This window comes from Erigeron canadensis, chromosome 6 (assembly GCF_010389155.1).
Source record: "Erigeron canadensis isolate Cc75 chromosome 6, C_canadensis_v1, whole genome shotgun sequence".
NCBI lineage: Eukaryota > Viridiplantae > Streptophyta > Magnoliopsida > Asterales > Asteraceae > Erigeron > Erigeron canadensis.
Window position 1 is genome coordinate 25,486,905 of NC_057766.1, and position 24,410 is coordinate 25,511,314.

The window sequence follows — 24,410 nt, forward strand, 5'->3', positions numbered from 1 at the left end:
TGATATGAAGTTGTAAGGATTAATATAGGTTCAACTGAAAGAACGATTAAAAACAAATAGATAGATAATATAGGAATTTAATTTAAATTATTAAAAAGTCAAATCATGATAATACCTTAAAATGTTTGTTCTCACATGACTTGAATCTGTATAACATTACTCTCTCCATCCCATATTAAATGTTCAATTTTGACTTGTCAAGTCTTCTGCTTGCAATTTTGACCATAAATATCTTTATTTGTATTATATAATAGTTGATAGAAAGTTATATCAATTAAAAGTATATTGAAAACTTAATCCGTCCATATATTATATATGAAGTGTTATATAACATAGACAAGAGGACGTGAGATTTAGATATTGGTTAAGGTACTCCGTATTCATTTGGCATAGCGGCTAAATTTTTGTAGTATATTACATATATTAAATTAAATTTGGCACTTATACAGTTATACAACATAAGATGTGTTGAATGGAATGTATATGGAATTTTCTTGCCATGGGTTTAAAACTCATTATGTCCAAAACATTATTTTGTTAAATAGGCAATCATGTCCTTTAGATCTCCAAATATTCTATATTTACTTGACAACAAAATTTAATCTGCCCTTGAAATATTGGGCAAGATACTCCTTATGTATTTGGCTTGGTGGGTTAATTTAGGACCAATTTTAAATTTGGGCTATTAAAATCAAATGGTTAAGATTTAGTTATAATAATTCTAATTTAAGACTAGTCCTAAAATAACTTTTTACAGTATTTGGCAACAAAAGTTATCAATCAACTATAAGAAATATATAATGTATCCTTCATTAGACAACATAAATGTTTGAAGGATTAAACTGAACTTATTCGAACAATTTATACACTACTTTGCTAAAACATTTGTTATTCCATGTACCAAAAGTGATTTATGTGCTAAACACAGCTTATGGTATAACATGAAGCACATTTCTTTTCTTGCGTACAAAATACTCGTAGATTAAATAGTTAACAAACTCACTAGACCCTAAATATAGTTTTTCAGCCCTAACATTAGAAATACAAGTTTTTGTAGAACACACTACCCCTACAAACTAAAACAAAATTCATGTGTCAAACCTAATACATGGTACTATATCCAAAAGATGAAATCGAAAGTCTAAAGTCTATCTCATTGTGGTTCAACCTTAATGACGACGTCATTCGGTTCAACCTTTATGATGACGTCAGTCAAGGGATTATTAGGGTAGTTAGCAGTATTGGCAGACTCATTGTAGATTGGTGCTTTGCGCAGCCTCGGGCACAAATTTCGAAGGTGATCTTGACTACCACACTCATAACAAGCCATTATTTTTCGACCATCCTTCACATTAGTCTTCTTGCAGTATTTGATGGTATGACCGGGCAACTTGCACCCATGGCACACTAGGCAATCTCCTAGATGATGGAAACTACACCGGTTGCATATTGGGTGTCGTCCAATATATCCCTCCTGCTCTGGATTCGCTTTGTCAAGGTTTCTTACTTGTTTCCGCTTCTTACCTGATTTGCCACCTTGGTTCTTGGACCGATTCTTTTGTTTCCCCTTAATTCCATTATCATTATTGGTCGATGCGGCAGGCCTTACCACATCTTCAGTTTGGCGGACTTTGTGAACCTCTGTTAGTTGGGCGACAAAATCTGGCAATGCTGCTTTAAAACCTTGTGCTACCGCTTCAGCTAAGTGGTAGGATTCCTTTAAAGAGTCACCTTCTTTAGTCGGTTGAAGTCTAGGGTCGGGATATTCCATAGTATATTCCAAAGTGTTGGGGGATTTAATGCTACGCGGAGAGTTCGACGTGGTAAGTCTGTAAGAAAAAAAAGGATATCACTAAGTTACTAGACATTTCAGGTAGGTGTCAAATAAAGGCAATGCACGCACACAATACGAATCAAATTGAAAAGTCCCAACAAAAAAGGAGTATGTTTGAGCATAGACCACAGGTAACTATTTTGAGTGTCGCATTCTTCCTAAACTAAACTAAACATACCTCATTTGTTGACATATTCAAATTAAAAGTCTTGTGTTTGGATGAATATTCATATGTATATTTGATCGTTAATGATATTTGTTTAATTCACTACATCCGCATCTCAATTATAGCCGATTTGTCTGTGCTTTGATATTCACAATGAGCTTCCAAGTCGAGATAAACAAATAGTGAAATTTTAACTACCAGTTCTTAATTACAAGATCTCATAACCTTATGTACACCAAGATTATTTTTCCTCTGCAGCTATAGCTTCTATTATTTTATTTTTTTATATTTATTTTTAGCTTCTACGAGTATTATTTTACATTTACTAACGTACATTTCATAACATATATTGTTTGTTTGCTGTTTTTCCCATCTGCAGTAAATAGTAATATCAAGAATCGCACCAGTTTCTAAACCGATTCTATAGACATCTTATTTTCATTACCAGTTGAAGTTGTTTAACCAAAAGAACGAAAACAACTCAACCAGACCAATTTTTTTTCCTGGAGAAAAAACATCTTCGGAAAGTCTGTCAACATCGCAATATCTTTGGTTACCTTGTAAAAAGGTTTGTGACTTTAAAGTCCAACTTAGATATCCACTAGAAGTTCGACCAAAGTCTTAATATATGATCAATCACTATCAAAATATGGAATAAGCGTGAGAAAATACACAATTTTCAAGCAGAGGGCACCAAACTCGAAACCTGGAATTCTCAGTCATCTCCTAAAGAATAAACATTCATCTACATCAATGAAACTCCAGCCTCCATACGGGGATTTGACGAGATCTTAATATCTTTACAATACAACACGAGCATGAAAATCATTAACTTGGAAAACATGCAGGTATATGTATACTTCGCCAAATATCAACACAGCCCAATTGCTAGTTACAGAATAAGCTTTATATGTACAGACAGAATCTGGGTGATACAATACCATAATCTTTGCATAGTCATAGAATACCAAAACTATTTCAATCTTCATGATGGCCAATCATAATACTCGTATTTCATAACACTTTCAAGACTAAAACTCGCTAAACTTGTATGTTAGTACGACGCTGTAATGCACACCAGATATACTAGCATGCTCAATGTAGCTAAAGGCATTATATGTACTCCAAGAGCACATTCCAGCATACAAATGCACAAAGAAGACGTAAAATAACATGTGGACTATTCAAACGCACGCACACACACACACAAATAAAATGGACAATAAGTAGTATGTTTGGATATCCTATGTTTAAGATCCTGCAAAAAGATAGATTTTAAAACTACATTTGGAAAACAAAAAATCATAGAAAACAGATAAATGTCTTGTTCAAAAAAGACAACCAAAAGTGCTACAGGTGTAGTATGCTTTGTTGCGTAGATATGTTAAGAATCAAAGCTAGATCAGTATAAAACTTTTTTATTTGGCTCACCAATTAAGAAAGTCCGAAATATCAACCTACAAATTCAGAGCACCCATAATTCAATACCCTCTACACATGAGGATATTATATACTCCATGAAACAAGTAAAACCATAAATTTTACCAATTTTTGGATGCAGACTTAAAGCTCAACTCGAGTTGAACCTGTTTAATATCATGTGGTGTATGAGTCATCCTAAAATTTCTATTCCTAGATAGGAAAAGGAATACGAAAACAAACTACCGCAGAAATTTACATCATTTAAAGCCCTACAAACCAATAATAGATTTAAGTCAGTCCGAAACGAAAGACAATTGCACGAGCATGTTGGATGAATAATAGCCAACAAAGCAACCAAAAGTCTTGAGCCAAATTGACATTAAAAATCTAAGACCCAAATAGTGATGAAAGTCACGAAACCAAGACATATATCAGTTTATCACAAATGAACCTCTTCATTGTTAGCATTAGACGCCATGATTTTGACTTATTACAGATTCAAAGACGTTACAGAAGAAAATGGTCAGGTCCATGTGGGTCAAAAGTTGCCCAAAATGCATTTTTGATGCATGCCATCTCCTATCTTGCTTAATGCAACAAAAAGAAATGGGATTAATATTGTTATGATCATATTTAAACAACCAAATATTCACAAAAAGAAGGGAAAAATGATGCAAATTGTTTCTGGTTAGCCTACATGCAGCTGGATTTAACCCACGCCCATTCTGACCAATTACCAAACCTGTCCAACTTGCCCAATCCAGTCAACATGAATTTCAGTGGAGACTTTTTAAAATTTGATCAAATCGATCGATAATTTTTTAATATAACCACGCGGAGCGCCGTACCGGCCTATCGAAGCGAAGAAGGTTTACCAGGCACCAGCTTCATACTTAATTGACCAGAGTGAAGAATGATGAAAATTAAAAGGCCACCTTGGAGGTAAATAATCATGAGATTTATAGACAGAGATGGAAAAGACAGTAAACATGTACAAGTTATAAGTCATCACCAAGAAAAAAGAAAGATGCTAGAATTGCTCTTCCATTCTTATTTTCAGAAAAAAGAATGAGAGATAACCTCCATCACCAAACATTTTTGAGGACTCACAAGTGAACGAAGATCAATTCGTTCAGGTGCGAGAAATAAACAATGTCGAGCAGACAACTTCAAAAGTCGTAACTCATGTTATAAAAAATAAACATTGGTCTACATCTGACCAGATCTTGCTACACAACACGGACATCGAATCTTTAACCCAAAACATTCAACAGATATTAATATAACACATTATCTAGTAACAAAATCCATGCTTATTTGCAACTAATTTCAGTCATAAAATGCATTATAGAACTTTAAAAGAATTTCAATCTTGAAATACACAATAAGCATAATAATCACTAAACTCACATGTTTATGAAAAGCACACCAGCTGGTTTCAAGCAGAAAACAGTTAACAGTGATTAACACAACTACACATGTAATTAACAGAAAACAGTGTTCAAATGATAGATAGATAGCTGGATTCGAGTTCCAGACACTCCAAAGCTGATCCGAGTTCCAGAAACTCCAAACAAGTTCAAAGTACAAGTCAATAATCTCAGACCTCCTTACTAATGTGCTTCAAATTCTTCTCAGGGCAACGATCACCACGATGAGCAGGACCATACTTACCACCACAACGAAAACACAAACCCTTAGCTCGTTTATCAGCAATCTCAGCATCAGTCAAGCGTTTTAACTGCATAGGATCCCAAAACGCAGCATCTGCTGTCTTTGCATCCCTAACTGATAATTTTGCACCAACAACCCCACTGCTATCTTTACTTACTACACCCGTGCGTTCTGGTACCGATGTACACAAGCTGATTTCAAGCAGAAAACAGTAATCAAATGATAGAAAGATAGATAGTTGGATTCGAGTTTCAGAACTCCAAAGCTGGATTCGAGTTAAAGAAACTCCAAAACAAGTTCAAAGAACAAGACAATAATATCAGACCTACTTTCTAATACGGTTGGCAGCCCTTATTCAGCCTAGGCATAACCCTAAGTTGGTGAACTATTAATTAATTATTAATAATAAACAAATATTAGAAAATGACACTTAACCCCATTGACCATTGGATTCTTATTTATTCCTTTTCTTTCTGCTGTAACACCTTCTGATCCATGTCATTTACAATGCCACGATGAACACCAAAAAAACACCAACATACCCAAGACACAAAAGCTACCCAAACAGCACTGCAGTATCTTGAGGCATAGTGAAGACGTCAAATGACATAGTGTATCAAGCGCGCGCGCGCACACACACACACACAAACAAATGGACAGTATGTAGTATATTGTTTCTGGTACATAATCTAGATTTAACTTCGGTCAAGGATCATTTGAATACTTATGTCATAGTCCTACACCAGAAAAAGCAACCTAAAGCAAATAATTTAAACAAAATTATACTAAAGTATACGTCTAGGCTGATGTATAAGCCTAATGGTAACAGAGTCACTCCCCACCATAAAGACTCAAAGAGAAAAATAAATCAAGTCTATTGCCGGTCAATTTATTTAATTTAAACAATTAAACCATAAATCAATTTCCTCTTAACATAAAGACATCCAATATATAACAAGTAAACGATAAAATCAGTACATTATGGATGCAAGCATGTATTATGTTTAGCTTGAGTCAAGGCAGACCAATATTATGAGGTGGCAGGGAGCCCATTCATTGGTGCCCCCCAGAAACTAAATCAGATATAATAAATAAAAATCTACATCATTTGAAACCCATAAACCAACTACAGATTTCAAGCAATCCAGAAGGAAGCACACACACACTACCACTTTGCAGTAACAACAGCCAACAATGCAACCAAGAGTCAGAACTTAGAAGCGTTGTTCACATTGTCACATGCCAAAAGGGGATAAAACCAAGACAATTATTACAGAAAAGCATTCATTAGTAACATTAGAAGTACCAATCTCATCTCATTGACTTATGAGTTGACCAAGTCGAGTTGTTCCGGAAAAAATTGGTTAAAAGGGGAACGAGCCAAATGTATCGAACAAGCCAAAAATCAGCCAGCATGTATCGTAGATGCATGAAGTTTTGTTAACTAATTTCTGCAATTCTGCATATAACTATAATTGAAATTGTAATAAAAGAGTTTGTAATCATATGTGACCGACTAAACTTACAATAAAAAAAGATGACACAGGTTTCTGGTTAGACTGAACAAGCATAATTCGACATGATGCAAAAAATAACTTGATTTGTCAAAAACCATTTTTTGACCCATTATCCAACCACCCCAGTTGTCCATTATTTTCGCTGCCTCTAGTTAACATGAATTGCAATGGACAAGCCACTAGTTTTGTTCAAATTTATACCTGAGCAAAACAAAGAAGGATGAAGATAACAAGTCATTGTGAAACTAAAACTACATGAAATATGGGCCATAGTTGTCAAAAGTGAAGACGCATTCAAAGCGCAATGACCTCAAATGTGGCCTAGCCGAGACGCTCAAAATTAGCGCGGGCCCGAAGAAAAAAAGCGCACTTAAGTAAAAAACAAACCAAATGCTATTCAAATTACTAAATACCATTTAAATAACTCATAATGCATTCAATCAAAAAAGTTAAACATAAATTGTTCATAAATTGAAAACAAAAAACTTGAAACCAAATTATTCATAATTATGTTGAAATCATCTGTAGTAGAATTTAGAAAAATATAAAAACAACTACTAAAGAACGAAAACATACACTACTAATGTAAGGAAACTGGTTTCTGTAGCCCTAAAGAAAAGAATAGAAACCCTATGAAAAAACAATAGAAACCCCTTATGGAAACCGGTTTTCACAAATAATATAAAAACAGGTTTCCAAAAAGAATGGAAACCGGTTTTCACAATCCATTATCAAAATGGCTTTCTATATCCTTAAAACTGGTTTCTATATCTCTTAAAACAGGTTTCCTGTCTTTTGTAAGGTTTCTATATCCTTAAAACCGGTTTCCTTCCCCATAATTCCACCTTTCACATTATGGGCCTTGGGCCTAGGGTTTCAGGCGCTGCGCCCTAGCCTTGCGAACAACTATTATATAGACCAAGGTGTAAAAGCACCATTTTATACAAATTAGGAGTCCGCAAGAATTAGAAAAAAATTGCTCTTTCATTTGTGTTTTCTGATTGAGAAAGATTTGCATAATCATATCTAGTGAAATTCCCAGTCATGTGCTTCAAAGTCACTAAGCCAGTAAAAAAATACTATCCAAACAACTAAGATGATAAAGCATAAAATAGCAAAAAAAAATTAAGAACAATTGATAAATTTGTCTAACCAATTAAGAACGAAAACGCAGACCATAGCATTTCAAAGATACAAAATGATCTTGCATAAAGCAAACTGAAATCAAGAGAAGAACGAAAACTACGAATAATGACAAATCAAATCCACTTACAAATCAAAAGCAAAGGCAACTGGAACACGAAATGAAGATTAAAAAAAAACATTTTTGAAAAATTAGGAAGAAACTTACATAAGATTGGTAATAATTAATAAAATATCATCAAATGCACATAAGAAATCGTAAAAGTATATTCAAAGTTTTTGTATGCAAATTATTAGAACGAGAAGAACTTGATTGAAGATAGACTACTGAAATAGTGAAATATGAAAGATGTTCTGACATGCACAACTTCCAATGTATAGCAACTGACAGAAAATAAAGCCTTTAAAACAAATTCTCCAATTCTGAGTGGATTTAACCTCAAAGTCACCTGCACTTCATCTGCAAATAGAGAACTTAACATGTAAAGAAAGAACAATAGCCTTGGGCTATAAAGATAGAAGTAGTGAATCTTCTGCAGCTAGGACCCAAAATTAGGGAAGAGGGAAAATAAGAAAACAAAATAGGAAGTTCATATCTTGCTAAAAGTACAAAAGTGAATTTGAGCCAGTGACTTAAAAATGGATCGAATTAGCCTGCCTTATAGATACATTGACATGAACGGAATGTCAGCTCTAACATACTTTACAGTTTCTAGTCAAACCAAAACTTCGGCCGACTATCGATCCAAAACTTCATTAGTTATTACCTCATTTCCTAGTACAACGAATTTGACACAAAAAGCTTCTTGCAGAATCTAAGAGACTAGTTATATACTAGATAATATGGGAATCTATAAGAAGCAAGTTAACTTTTTTTGTTGGGGCCCGATAGATCATTTTAATCCATTTTATAAACGAATTGCATCCTGCAATATGAAATAACACTACAACAAAGCATTCACTAAACACAACAGATAGATAAATACTTTTATATAAATAACATAACCAAAGACAGTTTACTAGATCATACCGCTTATGAGATGAATAACGACTGTATGAGCCACCACCGGCACCTTGAGACCTCGAACCAGAAGGTGAACCTGAACCAGAGCCAGAGCTAGGGCCCGATTTTTTCATGGGATATGCATTTTGCAATCCCAAACCCGGCATCATTGGGGGAGTAGCCCCTAACAATGACGCACTATCAACACCGATACCCAACCCATGTGGCACCGGTGCACCGGCATAGTAACCACCTAACCCACCCGGAACACCACCTATTTGGCCCAAAACCCCTGGAGGATAAATTGCATTCGCTGCAATAAACCCACCATACATAGGATACAACCCAAAATTCTGACTTGCAGCAACTGCAGCCATCATCTGCGGATCCGGCTGCTGCAAAACTGGCCCAACACCCGAACCTGAACCTGAACCCGAACCCGAACTTGATCCCGAACCCCCATCCCCTTTATTCTTCCCACCACCAGAAGCTCTCTGACAATGCAACTGATGCCCTTCAAACACTTTCTTAGGTTCCTCTAACGCCTTTTTCAACCCATCCTGATTCTTATACACAAACAACGCAAACCCTCTAGATTTCCCCGTACTCGTATCAAACCCTAACGGACCCGTCTCAATCTCTCCAAACCTCTCGAAAAACACTCTCAATTTCGCCGGATCAGTATCCTGTCTCACATTACTCACATAAATCTTCCTATCCCAATTATCCCTATTCCCTGTACCCCCTTTTCCATCCCCTTTTCCGGGCCCTAAAGACGCTAACTGACACGAAACCATCCTATTCCCGATTCTCTTTTTCGGGTTTTTCAACGCTTTAAAAGCCGATTTTCTTGACTTAAACTGTACAAAGCCAAAGCCTTTAGCTTTCCCAGTAACCCTATCAATAACTACATTACAATCCTCAATTTCACCATATGGTTTAAACCCTTGAACCAAATTTTCTCTAGTTGTATCCCAACCTAACCCGTAGACGAATATTTTTCGATTCGAAACATCGGTATCTGCGTAGTTTCGAATACGAGTGTAGAATGATGGGTTTGAAAGTGCAGCTGAAATTACGAAATCTATTAGCTGGGATTTTGAATATGGTTCGATTAGTTTTTGGATTCGGTCAGGTGTTGTTTGTTGTGAATCTGAATCTGAATCGGAAGATGTGATTATAGGTTTTTTTGAGATGGGCTTTTTCTTTTTGGTTTTTCTGGGTTTCTTTTTTGGGGTGGTGGGGTTGGTTGGTTTTTTGGGGGTTTTGAGTTTTTTGTTTGCTGCTTTCACCATTGTTGTTTGTTGCAGGTTTTTGGATTGGAAGAGAAGGGTTAGCAAGTTAATGAGAATAGAGATGGATGGAATTACGGAAGGGTCGGTTTCACTGTGGCACAAAAGTTAGACCGCAGACCCGACCCATAAATCAAGTCTAACAAAAGTTCTTAGTAGGTACTTTGGCAATAAAAAAAAAAGTTTATCCCAATTCCCGTACCAATTTAGCCCCGATATCGGTAATAAATACCGAATTTCAAATAGGATCGGAGGGTATTCAGCGCCATTAAAATCAAATATTAAGTAGGGTGGAGGTTATTCATCTTTGGAAGCTTGTGAGATTAGTTTCGGGACATACCAAAAAAATCTCATTGCCGTCTAGAAAATTTTAGTACCAGTTCAAGTACGACCGGGTCCGGGTCTGATACCAATATATGACGATTTTCAGAACTGGTACTAACGGAATCGGGACGGTACGATCTTATGGTCATCCCTAGTGAGTACTAGTTAGCTCAATTGTAAATTCATTTTGTTTTCAACGCATCATTCTAAAATTCAATTTGATTATAATAAAAATAATATATAAAAAAAATGCAATAATATCCTCTTAATATGATATCATTGTGCATTATGAAAATTTTTGACCATCATTGTATGTATTTGTTTTACCATCATGACTTTATTGTGTTATTAATATGTATGTTACGTTTAATAAATGCATGTCCTTCCAATACTAATCGTAAAACACCATGAGCAACAAGATGTTGAGGTCCGAAATTCAAAGTGAAATTTTTTATTTGGCGCGATGTGGCGGTGTGATTTTGTAGCAGAAATAAAGCTCTATGAAATTGAAAGCGGTATTCCGCCTTGCCAACCAACGTACATGGAAAGGAGCTGACACTCGTCGAGAAGTAAAAGGGTAGGTCACGACATGTAACACCCCGAGCTAGGGCTCGAAATATTACGGAAATCATATAGCACAAGGAGGGATTATCGTAGGCAACTAAATGACATTAATGAATTCGGTGAATCCACAACAAGTCAAATATTCAAACAATGCACAAGGAGCAAATGACCATCAAAGTTTACAAAAGAGAATTCTAGAGATGGCTATCGATCCTAAGCATTAATCCAAAAGTGGGCGACTAAATCCTTGATCCATAAAGTCCATGCCCGAATCCAAAAGCTACACCAGATCATGCATCACATCCTTGAACCACCTGATTACCTGAAAAGTGTTCTACAAGTCAACACGAGGTTGGTGAGTTCGTAGTGGTGGCCCAAGATGAACCACCGACCATAACCACATATCATAAAAACAAGAACAATCATCACATACAAGTAGTCTTACACGTCATCCAACCAATGCATCACTATATAACAAACGCATAAGAACAATCAATGCAATGTCAATGCCATGATGTGAATGATATGCATGCCAAACCAAAATACATATAATATGTATGGCCATCATGCCATCTATGCAACAATACTCACAAGTCATCACCATGACCAATGTGGCATCTCAAAAACGTCGGCGAATATACGTCTATAAACCCGGATGACCAACACTAGTGTATACGTCTATACTTGGATAAACACATTTGTCTCAACAGACAACCAAATCATCTCAAAGCAACCAACACAATGCAAGCCCAACAATCCATCAATCCAACATCCAATAACCAACAATATGATCAAACTATACATACATACATACACTTGAGAGGGCTTGCTTTCAAAGAATCCTCGATGTTTGTATACAGGGTGTACCAGCGGCTAACCCTCCACATCTCAAACCTTTTGAAAGCGAAGTCGACTTCCATGTATGTACATCTAACCTAAATATAACCTTTCTCAATACCAACATACACAAAACAATTCAATTCATCCATCAATCATCATTCAATCCACAAACAACTAATTCAAACAAATAAACACACAATGTACACTTTTCAGCCCGAATCTCAATAGAGTAGGGAGATACAAACTCACCTTGATTGGCAAAAGAGGCTAATATCGAATTAAGATGAGATTATAAGTGATTACAGTACTCCACGCGTCCACAACCTAGTAATGTATACAAGACATGCATTATTCGCCAAAGACGATTCTCTAACTAGGTTTTAGCTTTGGTTTATGGCTTTGAAAGACTTTCGGGACCCAACATGGTCAATAGGGAGGTCATGTAATAGTTTGTAACCAAAATGAAGTCGCCCCAAGGTCGCCTCATTCTCAAACATAAGTTATATGTTTATTTAGTTTATGTTAATGTCTTGAATTAGGTTCCAAAGAGGAAACCCAACTTTAAACGACTCGTTTGTCATGTGTAGGGCACCAATAAGGTCATAAGAGTACATTCCGAAAAGATCGGGACGATCCTAGGATGGTAGAACTAAAGCTAGGAAAAAGTTAAGTGATTGAAGCCCCCAACTGCGCCGCAACTTATCGCTGCGCCACAGCTGAAAAACAGACTCATGAAGCTGCGGGGCAGCTTGACTAGCTGCGCAGCAGCTCACCCAATTCAGCACCAGCAACACCATTTCGACCTAAACACACCAAAACTAACCCATAACTCATTTTTGACACCCAAAATCGTTTTGTGATGCATCAAAACTCAATATGAAGCATAATTAAGCATGTTTACACATGAATAACCCAAACCCACTTCAAAATCTTTCTTCAAAACAACAAACTCAAGCTCAAATTCGTTTTAACCCATTACTAACCCTAGACAAACCCTAATTCGACTTTTGGCCCGATTTGTGACCCGAAAATGTTTTGGCACAACTAGAGATACATTTACTAACATGAAGTGAAGGTCATAGAGTAGAATTTACTTACCAAAAGCTTCACAAATCCTCAAACCCGAATTTTGACTCAAATGAGGTGATTTCTTGCACTTTGGAACCCAAGTTTTTGATATGAAGTTAAAATGGTGATAAGATTTATTATTCTTGCATTAACTAAGCTTGAATTTCCATGAACTATGAATTAAATTAGAGAGAAAGTGAAAGGAGAGTGTGTTCTTGAGAGTAAAGAAGAGAGAGATAAGAAGAATAAGGGAAAGAAAGGATAAGGTGGGTGGGGGTTGGGTTGACTAAGGTGGATCATTGGTCAAGACTTTGATCCATGGGTTGACCCGTCAACATAACCAATTAGTTCAAAACCCACGACATAACATCTAGCACACCGTCAACCGGCTCATTGAGTATACAATTAGTCATTTAACCACAAGATGGATTTAAAGATATCATTAACTACTATAATTCATAACATTACACTTAAAGTCAACGGGTCAAAATTCATGGATGTTACACGACAGGTGACAGTGGTGATGGCAGCAGTAGCATATCGGAGGAGATTGCGGCGGCGATGGTGGCTATAACGGTATTGGTTATTAATATAAAAGTAATTCATGTTAAAAGGTAGTTTAGTTATTTTCAGTATTAAGTGATGCATATTGTAAATAATTTCATTACGAGTATTATAGTTTTATTAAATAGATATATATTTCAGTTAGTGATGGAATGAGATAGATATTTGATGTTATCAACTTCTTAGTTGAAAAAAAGAAAAAGATAAATGTATTATAATGTAATATATATATAGATATACATTATTCTTCTAATTGATAGTAGATAAATATACTTGAATAGTTGTTGAGCTTATCTCTTTAGAGAGAGTTTTCTCTCTTTAGATCTGAGATCAAGAGATCTTGGTTTTCTTTGTCGTGGAGATTTTTTTTTTTTTAAAGTTCAAAACTATAGATCATAAGTTAATCCGAAAGCAAATATTTTTATATTTGGATAAGTATAAGGTTGTACATCATATTTCTCTCATACTTTACTTTTTTACAACATTAAATATAGTTTTCGTTGTTGTCTACTCTTATCTCAATTGACATATGAATGCATTAATAACATACTTTTTGTGGAATGAAACGATTTATTAGATTTTATGAATTAATCTAGCTACACTTAATTTATAAACAAGCAACAAAAATAATTCTTACAAACTGATTTGTTTGTATATCTAGCTACGGAGGAGTTATGTGGTGGCTAAGGATTATCATGACAACATCACAATATTTATAAACTCGATATTTGTGATACATTATTTATACTCAGTATATTTTTTTAGTTTTAAGGTAATTGGCAACATTAAACTAATGTAATTTAATTTTGTAGTTTAATTTTAAACTTGTTAATATTATGAAAATTGTTCGGCGACCTCAAAATAAAAATCTTAGCTGTCCCATTGCGAATAAACTATAACTTACTTTATGTGTTCGATTTATTCATAAATCATAAGCTGGGTAGCCCAAATTGTACTTTCGCAAACTTTATACTTTATGTGTTCTTTTTCGATATACAGTAGTGCTAACAATGATACTCATTCGAGTTCTATACTCGTCCCATGGAACATTAAATTTGTAAATATTATCTAATTTAATAAAAGTTTCTCAAGTTCATAAATCATAACTAAATGCATACGTACGTATTATGCTACTAAGCTCTTATGGCTAACTACTTAACACATAGTTGTACATAAAAACAACCGTCTCCTAAAAACTAATTTCAATCTTCGTTAACTTTTTTTAAGATACGAGAATACTATATTCATTCATCATTTCATCTCATACAATATAGAAAGAAAACCAACCGTGAGGTAGGTAGGGCATGTTTTGAACAATATGTAAACCATGTATTTTTGGGCAAGGAAAATTAGTATGGAAATAAGATATTTTAATTAGAATGTTGCCAAAAATTCATGAAGTGATTTGAAGAATATAAAAGGATGGTTTAATCATATCCCATTTTATGAATCTAAAAACCTAATTATGTTTCAATAAACAGAACTACAAAAAGACGGTAATGCTATATACCAAACTTCCATTGAATGACTTTTAAAGGTTTTTACGTACTGATCTTTTTATAGTTGATTATATATTCGGTTATGTTTTTAAGTGTCTAATATTAACCTAGGGGAAACGACTTTTCATAATAGTTCATGGTTGATTAATACATAAAAAAGTGCAAATGATCGATGCTGCCAAGTAAATAGTTCATATTTTATGTTAACAAGACGAGAGTAAGTACCCGCGCGTTGCGGCGGTAAGATGGTGAAGATGATAGGTCATAAAGTGGGATACGTCATAAAGTGTGATAGCCAAATGTCTTAACCGTATAGTTTCCGCCATCGGATTTAAAAATTCGTCGAAAGTATATATCGAATGTCATCTCTAATAAAAGAGCATGAAATTTTAAGAACACCCATATAATTTTTATAGTTTATCGATGTACAGTTTTTGAAATAAAAAATTTTGAATGAATTGAAGGAATATATGATTTGTGAAGTAGAGGGAAAAAAAATGATTGGTTGAAACTTAAGGAGAAAGAAAGAATATTATAATTATTTTAAGTAAATATAGAATACATAAAGAGACATATAGAAAAACATTTTAAGAAAGTAAATGATGAAATTTAAAATTTAGATATGGAGAATTTGCTTATAGACATAGATAGAGGGATTGAACTTTGAAGTGTAAACATAATGCGGATATCATACACGAAAGAGATTGGAAATGTTAAGGGGAGCTAATTATTGAAGTAATTATTGGACAAAAGCTTAATTTGTAATCAAGTTGTGTTCATTCCGATTCATTAGTAAATTGGGTTGCCGCTCTTTGTATTGGCGAGTAATTAAGCAATGCGAATATGCGATTAGGAAATGAGTTATACAGTCCCAACAAGCTACATTTTAACGCGAATTGATATTTAAAAGTGAGAAATAATATACTCCCGTATAGTCTAAAAGTATCTATAGCTTTGATGAAATGTGGTCTGATTTACACTCATACTCGAACTAATAAAATATATATATATATATAGTTGCCTAGCAAAAGAGAGGCTTAAGGCGAGGCTAGGCAGGAGTAAAACAAGAAAAGAAGTCTTGGAAAGGCTCATATAAGACAACGAAGTCTTAGAAAAGCTTAAGGTGGAAAGGCCTTGGAAAGACTTAAAGAAGACAAAATGTGTCAAGGCTGGAAGTGGGCCCAGCAGGGCTTAAGGCTAAACAAGTAAGGTAGGTAAGGCTTCCAAACGTTGGAGTGGGCCCAGGAAGGCTTAAGGCTAGACAAGTAAGGAAGGTAAGACTTCCAAACCTTAGAGTGGGACCTAGGAAAGCTTAAGGCCAGACAAGTAAGGAAGGTAAGACTTTCAAACCTTGGAGTGGGGCCTAAGAAAGCTTAAGGCCAGACAAAAAAAAGTGTTGAGACTTGAAGAGAGGCAAGGGTTACAGGTCTAAATGTTACTTCGTTTATTATCATGACTGACATCTAATAATCATCGAATGTTCTATACCTCGTACTCTCTTTGGAATTTGGGCCAGGGCCCATACTTGGTAAGGCCCAAGGTACAAAGTTGCCTAAATGGAGGCCTATAAATACTCATAATCATTAGTTATCAGACATTTTTATCATTCATTTAACACACACATTTAATCATCAATCAATCATTCATAACATAAAATCACATAATATTCGAAATATCTCTTTGAGAAAATAATCATTCACCTTAGGTTCGTTAAGAACTTAGTAGGTTTGCACTCTAATATTCAGGAGATCTTGATGATTTTCATGGTTAACCCCTTTTTGTGATTGAGCTTAACTTATCATGCTCAAACACCCCCTTATAATACAAACTGAGAGTTATTAATTTACACATTTTTTTAAACCCAAAATATCACTGTTCACAAACAAAACATTATACGCTCTCCATTTCCCCCTTTCTTCTCCCCTGCCCACACTGAATACACACATATCTCACCATAACCACCTACCGTCGTCAATCATCGCAGTCCATTATCACCATATTCCATTACCATCGCAATCATAAATCTCCAACACCATCACTGCTTAGCTGCCGTAACACGCGGACATTCATCTAGTATCCAATAATGTCATCTAACATCTTATCCTTAACCTTTAAGAAAACAAACATAGTGGTGTTTTTCTAGCTTATCAAGGAATTTATATATATATATAGAGGGTTAGAAGTATGTGGTTGTTATGTATCTAGCTTGGGTATAGAACCCCTCACATCTTGTTTTTTTAATCCATAAAATATATGGGGGCCCATTATTTATTTAAAATATTAAAAAATTAGTATGTGAGTGGTTCTATACCTACATGACAACCACACACTCACTTTTCTAATATATATATATATATATATATATATATATATATATATATATATATATTAGCCTTTAGCTTATTTTTACTTTGTTCATAGGTTCGAGCTCATACGTGTCATATTGTATGACTTATAACTTAGCTTATAACGACTTAAAAAAATAAACTCAAAAGTACAAACTAAACGACAAATAAAGAAGTTTTATTGAAGCCAAGCCAAATAAAAATAAGTCAATAAGTCTGAAAGCTAATAAGCTAAGATCCTTTGGTTAATGACTTAATAAAAAAATATTTAATTCATTTCGTTAATCAATACTGTTTGTTTTTTACTTAATTAACAAAAGATAATTGTACTGAATTAATTCAAATATATAATTTTTATACATTCAGTCACTTAATTCACTCAGCGCCCAATAGTTAAAAAGACAAATAGGTCCTAAGCCAAACAACTAACCAATAACAAGTAGTTGGGATATGAAGTTCTACATATAATGTTTTGAGCTTGATTTTATGAAATGACATATTTTGTGAGTTTTTTCTAGAGATGTTACTCTTGGTAGCGAATTAGGTTTAAGAGGTGGTTTAGCTCAGAGCGAGAGAAAAGTGAAGGCTGAAGAAGGCATTGACTTGAAAGAGACTTAAGTGTATGTTTTGTTAGGGGTTAGTTAATATTGAACTAAATTAATAAATAAAAATTATAATGAAAATTTGGAGCTTTTATAGACACGCTGAAATAGTCACGACTCATGATCATTCTTTATCTACATGTGACTCCGCCACTAACTACTCGCACCATTAAAATGTACACTCGTGTGTTTCCGTGATAATTGACCTTTGAAATGTACCGTTAAGAAAAAAATTGCTAACCCAACTATGAAGTAATACAATGTTGGCAAATCTAATGATAGTAAACTTGTATTTAAACTTTCTCCAGAATTCCAGGAACTTTGGGATTTTAGTTTTCGTGTATGACAATATTTTCAAGATATTTTAATTTATCTAAAAAGGGGTTTGCTAAATACAAACCTTAGGGTTGTGTTTAAGATGCATAAATTATTTGTACATTTATCATGAAAATTAGAAGGTGAGCTTTTAATATGAAAAGTACAAGTTGTTTTATGCACGTTAAATACAGCCCTTAGCATTTTCCATTTGAAAAAATATAAGATCGTTTCAGACTTTTTTTTTTTTTTTATTCTATGCTTTTCCTACCAATGAATTAAGTAATTGCGATTAATTGCAATCATTATGGGAGTAAAGTAATTACAATTCTATTAATGCACTAGCTTTACTTAAATTATATTATATACTATATATAAGATGGCATTAAGTACATATTTGGAACTTAATTATTTACACACAACGTTGTATCGGTGTAATCAAGTTCGATTCAAAAGAAGTTAAAAATATAAAAAATGATCATCCAAAGTAACTAATATACAAAGACGACAGGTAGATAGGAGGTTTTGCGAACTAATTATTAAGCAAGTAAATTTACCAAAAACAATCGACACCATCATGGGAATTAGCCCATCCTTAAATTTTTATTTTTTTATTTTTTGTTATGACATTTACAGGCTGTTTGGTGAAGAAGAAGCAATGTTTAATGAATTACTCGTAATAGAGTAATATTATATTATTACTTACTAAATACTACTAATTAAATTACATTTTTTAAAAATAAATCCATGTTATGATTAAAGTATTTCTATAATGGCCTTGAAATATTTGAATTCGAATGCATATTAAATTCCAAGGATTAGCTTCTAATTACAAAGATTTATTACCAAATCTTTGTAATTTTATTTTCACAATTTTATTATTCAAGCAAAAAAAAAAAGTTAAGAAATTGCTTTGAGCTTAACAACTTCACAATAGTTCAAAGTTTGATTATATAGAATCTGAAACTATTTACAGCTGGTTTTTCATATTCTTAAAAATCTTGGAATTTATTTTTTTGTGGCATAGGGCTGGATTGTATTTGCCAAAGTTTGCATGAAGATCAACAAAATGGTCACACTAAGCATATTCCATTTCTTCATTCTATTGGTAATAATGTTCCTTTCATAATGTTTTACATGTATCTTATGTTTCTTTCTTAGTGTCAATGTCGATTTCAACGATACCAATGCTGCAAAAAAACATGAACGTAACCAATATTTAACTTCCCTACGTAAAGATGCACACAAAATATGTCACGACAGATTAAATCTATAGTTTATCCTTAAAAATATGGAAACGTGAACGAATTTCTTAAATCTCCACGAGTTAATCTATATGTGAAATTTGCTGGATCGATATCAAGTTTGTTAGTATTCACAATTCCAAATCTGATGTTTTATGCGCTTGGAACTTGGAAGTGTATTTTTGTTTGTTCTAAATTCTTCATATACAGTTGGACTTATGAGTGTGGAGCTTTAAGTATTTCTTGAGATTTATAAGCTTTAAATTAGTTTTATTCACTTATAAATGTGACAGAATTCATTTTTGTACATTTTTGCATAATCTGCAAAAATTTTCATTTATAAAGTTATCATGACACTTATGTCAAAGGAATTTGCAGGCTCTGATATGGCTTGTGCTTCCTGGCTTATTGATCCCCTTTTGCATATCACATATCAAACAAGTCGAAAAGGACATCAACTTGATCACCGATAAGTCTCATCAAGAAATATGGTCGGTGGTACAAAATGCAACTAGCGCATTGCTTCCAATGAGTTCATCAGCAACCAATTTAGCCAAAGTTGCAGCCTATTCTCTTGGTAATAAAACAGACATCACATTCGGAATCATTAAAGCTAAGGTTTGCATTTTTGCAAATTCTTTTTGGAAATTCCATTATTAGATTACTTGGTTCAAATGATATCCAAGAAACGGTTACTAACGTATGAAACTGTTTTTGTGTGTGTTCAAAGGTGGCTCCTTTACTCTTTCAAGCTCTCTTAACGATCCCACACGTGTCACAAATATCATATATCGGAAAAGATGGCATGTTTTTTGCATTATACACTCAATGGACTCAAGTCAACCAACAAATCTTTGCTATATACTCCAATAGTACTTCACTTTCAAAGGCCAATAGAACCGGAAACAACTCTTTATGGTACACTCAACCGGTAGATTTTGATACAGGAAAGTTATATGGAGAATCTGTTATGTTTCATCCACAAGTTATGGTTAACGAAAATTGGTTACAACAAGCTATTAACACTACAAATGGATATGCTTCATTAGGGAAGTCATGGAATGATGTCAATAATCTTCTTGTCCTAAATACAGCCCGTGTGCATGAAAATGGAGTTATCTCGATTGGATTTGAGCTAAAATCATTAATGGATGTGTTTACTGGTATTAAACCTTCTAGTGGAGGTTTGTATTTGGTTACAAAAGATGGGAAGATACTAAGTAACGGGGTTCCCAAAACTCGAATCTTTCTTGAAGGAAACACTGCAATATCTTTCAAGATACTAAGAGAAAATGGATATCAAGTTGGTAATGATCATAATATAATGTTACAACTCAATTATGAAGTCGCACAATCGTATATTGTAGACATTTTAGGAACAAAGTATATCTTATACTCTTCTCCTTTCAATCTCACTGGAATACCATCGGTATGATTAATGCTCCTTGGAGTACATATTTTTTTTCATTGTCTAATTTTACCCTTAAGTAGAAATTGCCAGTTGCAATTTAAGGAATATGTCCTTGTATATATATACTTGACATTAATTAAATAAATTTTCAGGTATTTGTATTGGCATTACCGTATGATGGAATGCACAACAAGATGCATCATAATATCATATTCGTGTTTGTTCTTCTTTTGGTAACGTATCTCATGACAACTGTCTCTATATTCAGTTTCATTATGTTTATGGTGAGAAAAGCAAGCACGGAAATGTGCTTAAGAGCTTCTCTTATAAAACAAAAGGAAGCAACACAACAAGCAGAAAGAAAAAGCAAGAATCAGAATCTTGCTTTTGTTTCAGCAAGCCATGACATTCGTGCTTCACTAGCAGGCTTTGATGGATTGATAGAGATGTCAATTAACGACGTTCGTCAAGTATCAGAGTTAGCCAAAAATTTTAGACTTATGCAAGAATGTTCTCATCATCTTCACAGTAAGTGTATAGACCTAGTGTGGTTTGGTCTTATTTCTGTTTTCCGACCAGCTTAATTTTGGAATCTCAATAGTTTTTATTAGGAAAATGAACGTGCAACGAAAGTGAACATTTATTTTCTTAAAAATTGCCTTTTACGTACTTGTATGCAGTCTACAGAATATACGTTTATTACTGTTTAAGGTATGTAATTAACTAAGATGCTGGTTTTATGGAGACACGTTATCTTAAATCAAAAGTTTGTTCTTTCAGGTATGCTGAACTCTATTCTTGACACAAGTAAAATAGAAGCTGGAATGATGGAGCTAGAAGAAAAGCCATTCGATATAGTAAAAGTAGTCGAGGGTGTAGTCGACTTGTTCTATCCTGTAGGTTTGAATAAGGAAGTGGATGTGATTTTAGATCTCCATGATGGTTCGTTGACCAAGTTTTCTCAAGTTATAGGTGACGAACGCAGGCTTAGACAGATATTATCTAACTTATTAAGCAATGCTATCAAATTTACCTCAGATGGTTATGTCTCGGTTCGAGTTCGTGCCATGAAGCGTCGACTACAAAGCCCAATATTTGATTCTAAACATGATCAATCCACAACATATCTATCAAGATTCTTTTCCAAAACTAGCGAAAAGTGTGCTAACTTAGAAGGAATAGATGAAGTTCGTCGTGATCATAATTGCATGGAATTTATATTTGAAATAAATGATACTGGAAAGGGTATTCCAAAAGAGAAACAAGGTTCAGTTTTTGAACAATATGTTCAGGTTAAAGAAACGGCTCTTGAAGATGAAGGCACCGGATTAGGACTGGCGATTGTCCAATCTCTGGTAACGTATTTTTTTTATTCTTTTGTAGATTTTGGTTAAAACTGTGTTTTTGACTTTAAAAAGCTACCAACTTTGTGAAGTAATGATTCATGGTACGAGTAATTTAACCTGATTACCTGGTGAAAATGATAATGTAGTACGCATAGCTGATACGAATATCTAATAGTAACTTTAACCATGTTGACTGATTTTTCTCGTGCTAATGTGGTATATTAAAATTTGCTGATACAGATCTAGTAACAGTTTACATCTTTATATGTATTTAGGTACGCTTGATGGGAGGAGAGATAAGCATAGTTGACAAGGTTCGTGAAAAGGGGACGTGTTTCAGATTTTATGTTGTGTTTAAGGTTTCTCGTTCGGATCTATTTAGCAACAGTGAAGATGAAAAGACACCATCTCTTAGCAACTTGTCAGCAGGGTCAAACACTCCTTTCTGTAGTCCCATACGTCAAGATTCCAGTTCTTCTACAGTTGTTCTCTTCATTAGTAGCGACGCAAGACGAAGAATGGCACAAAAGTTTCTACGAGCCCAAGGGATTAAAGTTTTAGCAGTAGAAAACATACAACTACTTTTAGAAACTCTCAGGGGATTCAGACAAGAACAGAATAGCATATGCGCTTTAAGACCCGGTCTAAACTTAAGTTTTGGGTATCTGATACGTTCCATATCTAGGGAATCGAGCCCAAAGAATGTTCCTTTAAGTGTTTTAGATGGGACTGATGTGTCACCGGCCAGAAGGACTAATCGGGCAACTGTTTCAGGTTTCATATTGCTTGTGATTGACACAACTCGGGCTGATTTTCATGAGCTATGCAAGGTGGTGGCTGAATTCAGAAAAAACTCTAAGAATGCTTGTTTTAGAGTTGTTTGGTTAGGATTCAGGTGCATGAAAGTCCATGGTTTGGACGAGAAGCATCTCCCACCATCGGATATCATCATACCTATGCCACTTCATGGGTCACGTCTATACTCATTGATTGATCTTCTCCCAGATTTCGGAGGTATGATTCCGTGCACACCACCTCAGGGGAATCAACGTACGCCAAGTAGGCAAGATGAAATACAAGAAATCTCTAAAATTTCGCCAAGTAGCAGTAGTCCTTTGAGAGGGAAAAAAGTGTTGCTGGTTGAGGATGATAAATTGCAACAGATGATAGCCAAGAAGAGTCTTTTGAAGCATGGTCTAGTAATTGACACATGCACAAATGGGGAAGAAGCATTGACTTTGGTCTCCAAGAGTTTGAATGATCAAAGAGATCTTGGAGCTTCACATATTCTACCATATGAGTATATTTTCATGGATTGTCAGGTAACCTCTAATTGGTTAATCTCGATTTTGTTTTACTTTGAACGGGTCAAACACAAGTATATAGCTAAACGGGAAGTGGGTCAAAGACACAATCGCAACGATATTATTTTTATAATCGAGTCAATGCACTAAATACGTGTTAGCAAGTCAACCCAACATTAAATTTTGTATTAACTTACTAAAAAGTGACAAGTCTCAACCCAAAAAAAACTGTTTTAACCCCTTACCTAATTTGCTCGACCCTGCCTTTTATCCAACTCTAAGGTCATATATCTCAAACCAAACCCATTACCCAATCTGCTCGACATGACCATTTTGCCAGAACTTCTATAGTTTTTAGATTATTAATGATGAAGCTTATGATCTTATAGATGCCAGTGATGGACGGCTGTGAAGCAACAAGGCAGATACGACTAATAGAGAAAGATTATGGTGTCTGTATCCCCATCATTGGGCTAACAGCTCATGCAGAAGGCGAAGAACTAAACACATTTTTGGCAGCAGGGATCAATATTCACATATGCAAACCACTGAATGAGCACAAGATACTGAAAGTGGTTAAAGATCTCCACAGCAGATAAAGAAAAAGGTAATCTTGGATTAATATTAGTTAGTTTGTACTAGTAAAAGCAGCATGGTTGGATCAGTGGTAACCACCCTTGCCTCTGGAGACAGAGGTCATGGGTTCGATCCTCATCCCATGCAAAGGTTGGAGGGCCTTTTCTACCATTTAGGTAGAAACTGGAAGCAGCCTCTCTACTTAGGTAGAGGTAAGGTCTGCCTACATCTTAACCTCCCCCATACACCGTCGAGGTATTGGGGCGCAAAACCCGCGGAAGGCGGCACTGAGCAGTTACTTACTTACTAGTTTGTACTAGTAAAATTTCCCAATATTTTTCTATTTTGTTTCAGCAA

The 24,410-nt window shown here is 34.7% G+C and overlaps 2 protein-coding genes across 4 annotated transcripts; one reads left to right on the forward strand and one right to left on the reverse strand.

The window, feature by feature from the left end:
- Positions 1-1,053: 1,053 nt before the first annotated feature.
- On the reverse strand, positions 1,054-10,174 carry LOC122603509 (UBP1-associated protein 2B-like). Of its 3 annotated transcripts, none has more exons than XM_043776230.1 (2): positions 8,787-10,169; positions 1,054-1,829 (listed from the first exon to the last, which is right to left on the reverse strand). In XM_043776230.1, the coding sequence occupies exons 1-2, from the start codon at positions 10,052-10,054 to the stop codon at positions 1,154-1,156; spliced, it is 1,944 nt and encodes a 647-aa protein (XP_043632165.1). In that variant the 5' UTR covers positions 10,055-10,169; the 3' UTR covers positions 1,054-1,153. The 3 variants fall into 3 exon arrangements, with proteins under 3 accessions (XP_043632165.1, XP_043632166.1, XP_043632167.1); XM_043776231.1 differs by lacking the exon at positions 1,054-1,829 and adding an exon at positions 5,015-5,287 and having other exon boundaries at positions 8,787-10,174; XM_043776232.1 differs by lacking the exon at positions 1,054-1,829 and adding an exon at positions 8,099-8,216 and having other exon boundaries at positions 8,787-10,172.
- A 9,067-nt stretch (positions 10,175-19,241) lies between these two features.
- On the forward strand, positions 19,242-24,076 carry LOC122604552 (histidine kinase CKI1-like). Its single transcript, XM_043777435.1, has 7 exons — positions 19,242-19,280; positions 19,795-20,034; positions 20,147-20,845; positions 20,980-21,355; positions 21,608-22,182; positions 22,449-23,495; positions 23,867-24,076. Exons 1-7 carry the CDS (start codon positions 19,242-19,244, stop codon positions 24,074-24,076), a joined length of 3,186 nt encoding a protein of 1,061 aa, XP_043633370.1.
- Positions 24,077-24,410: the final 334 nt, after the last annotated feature.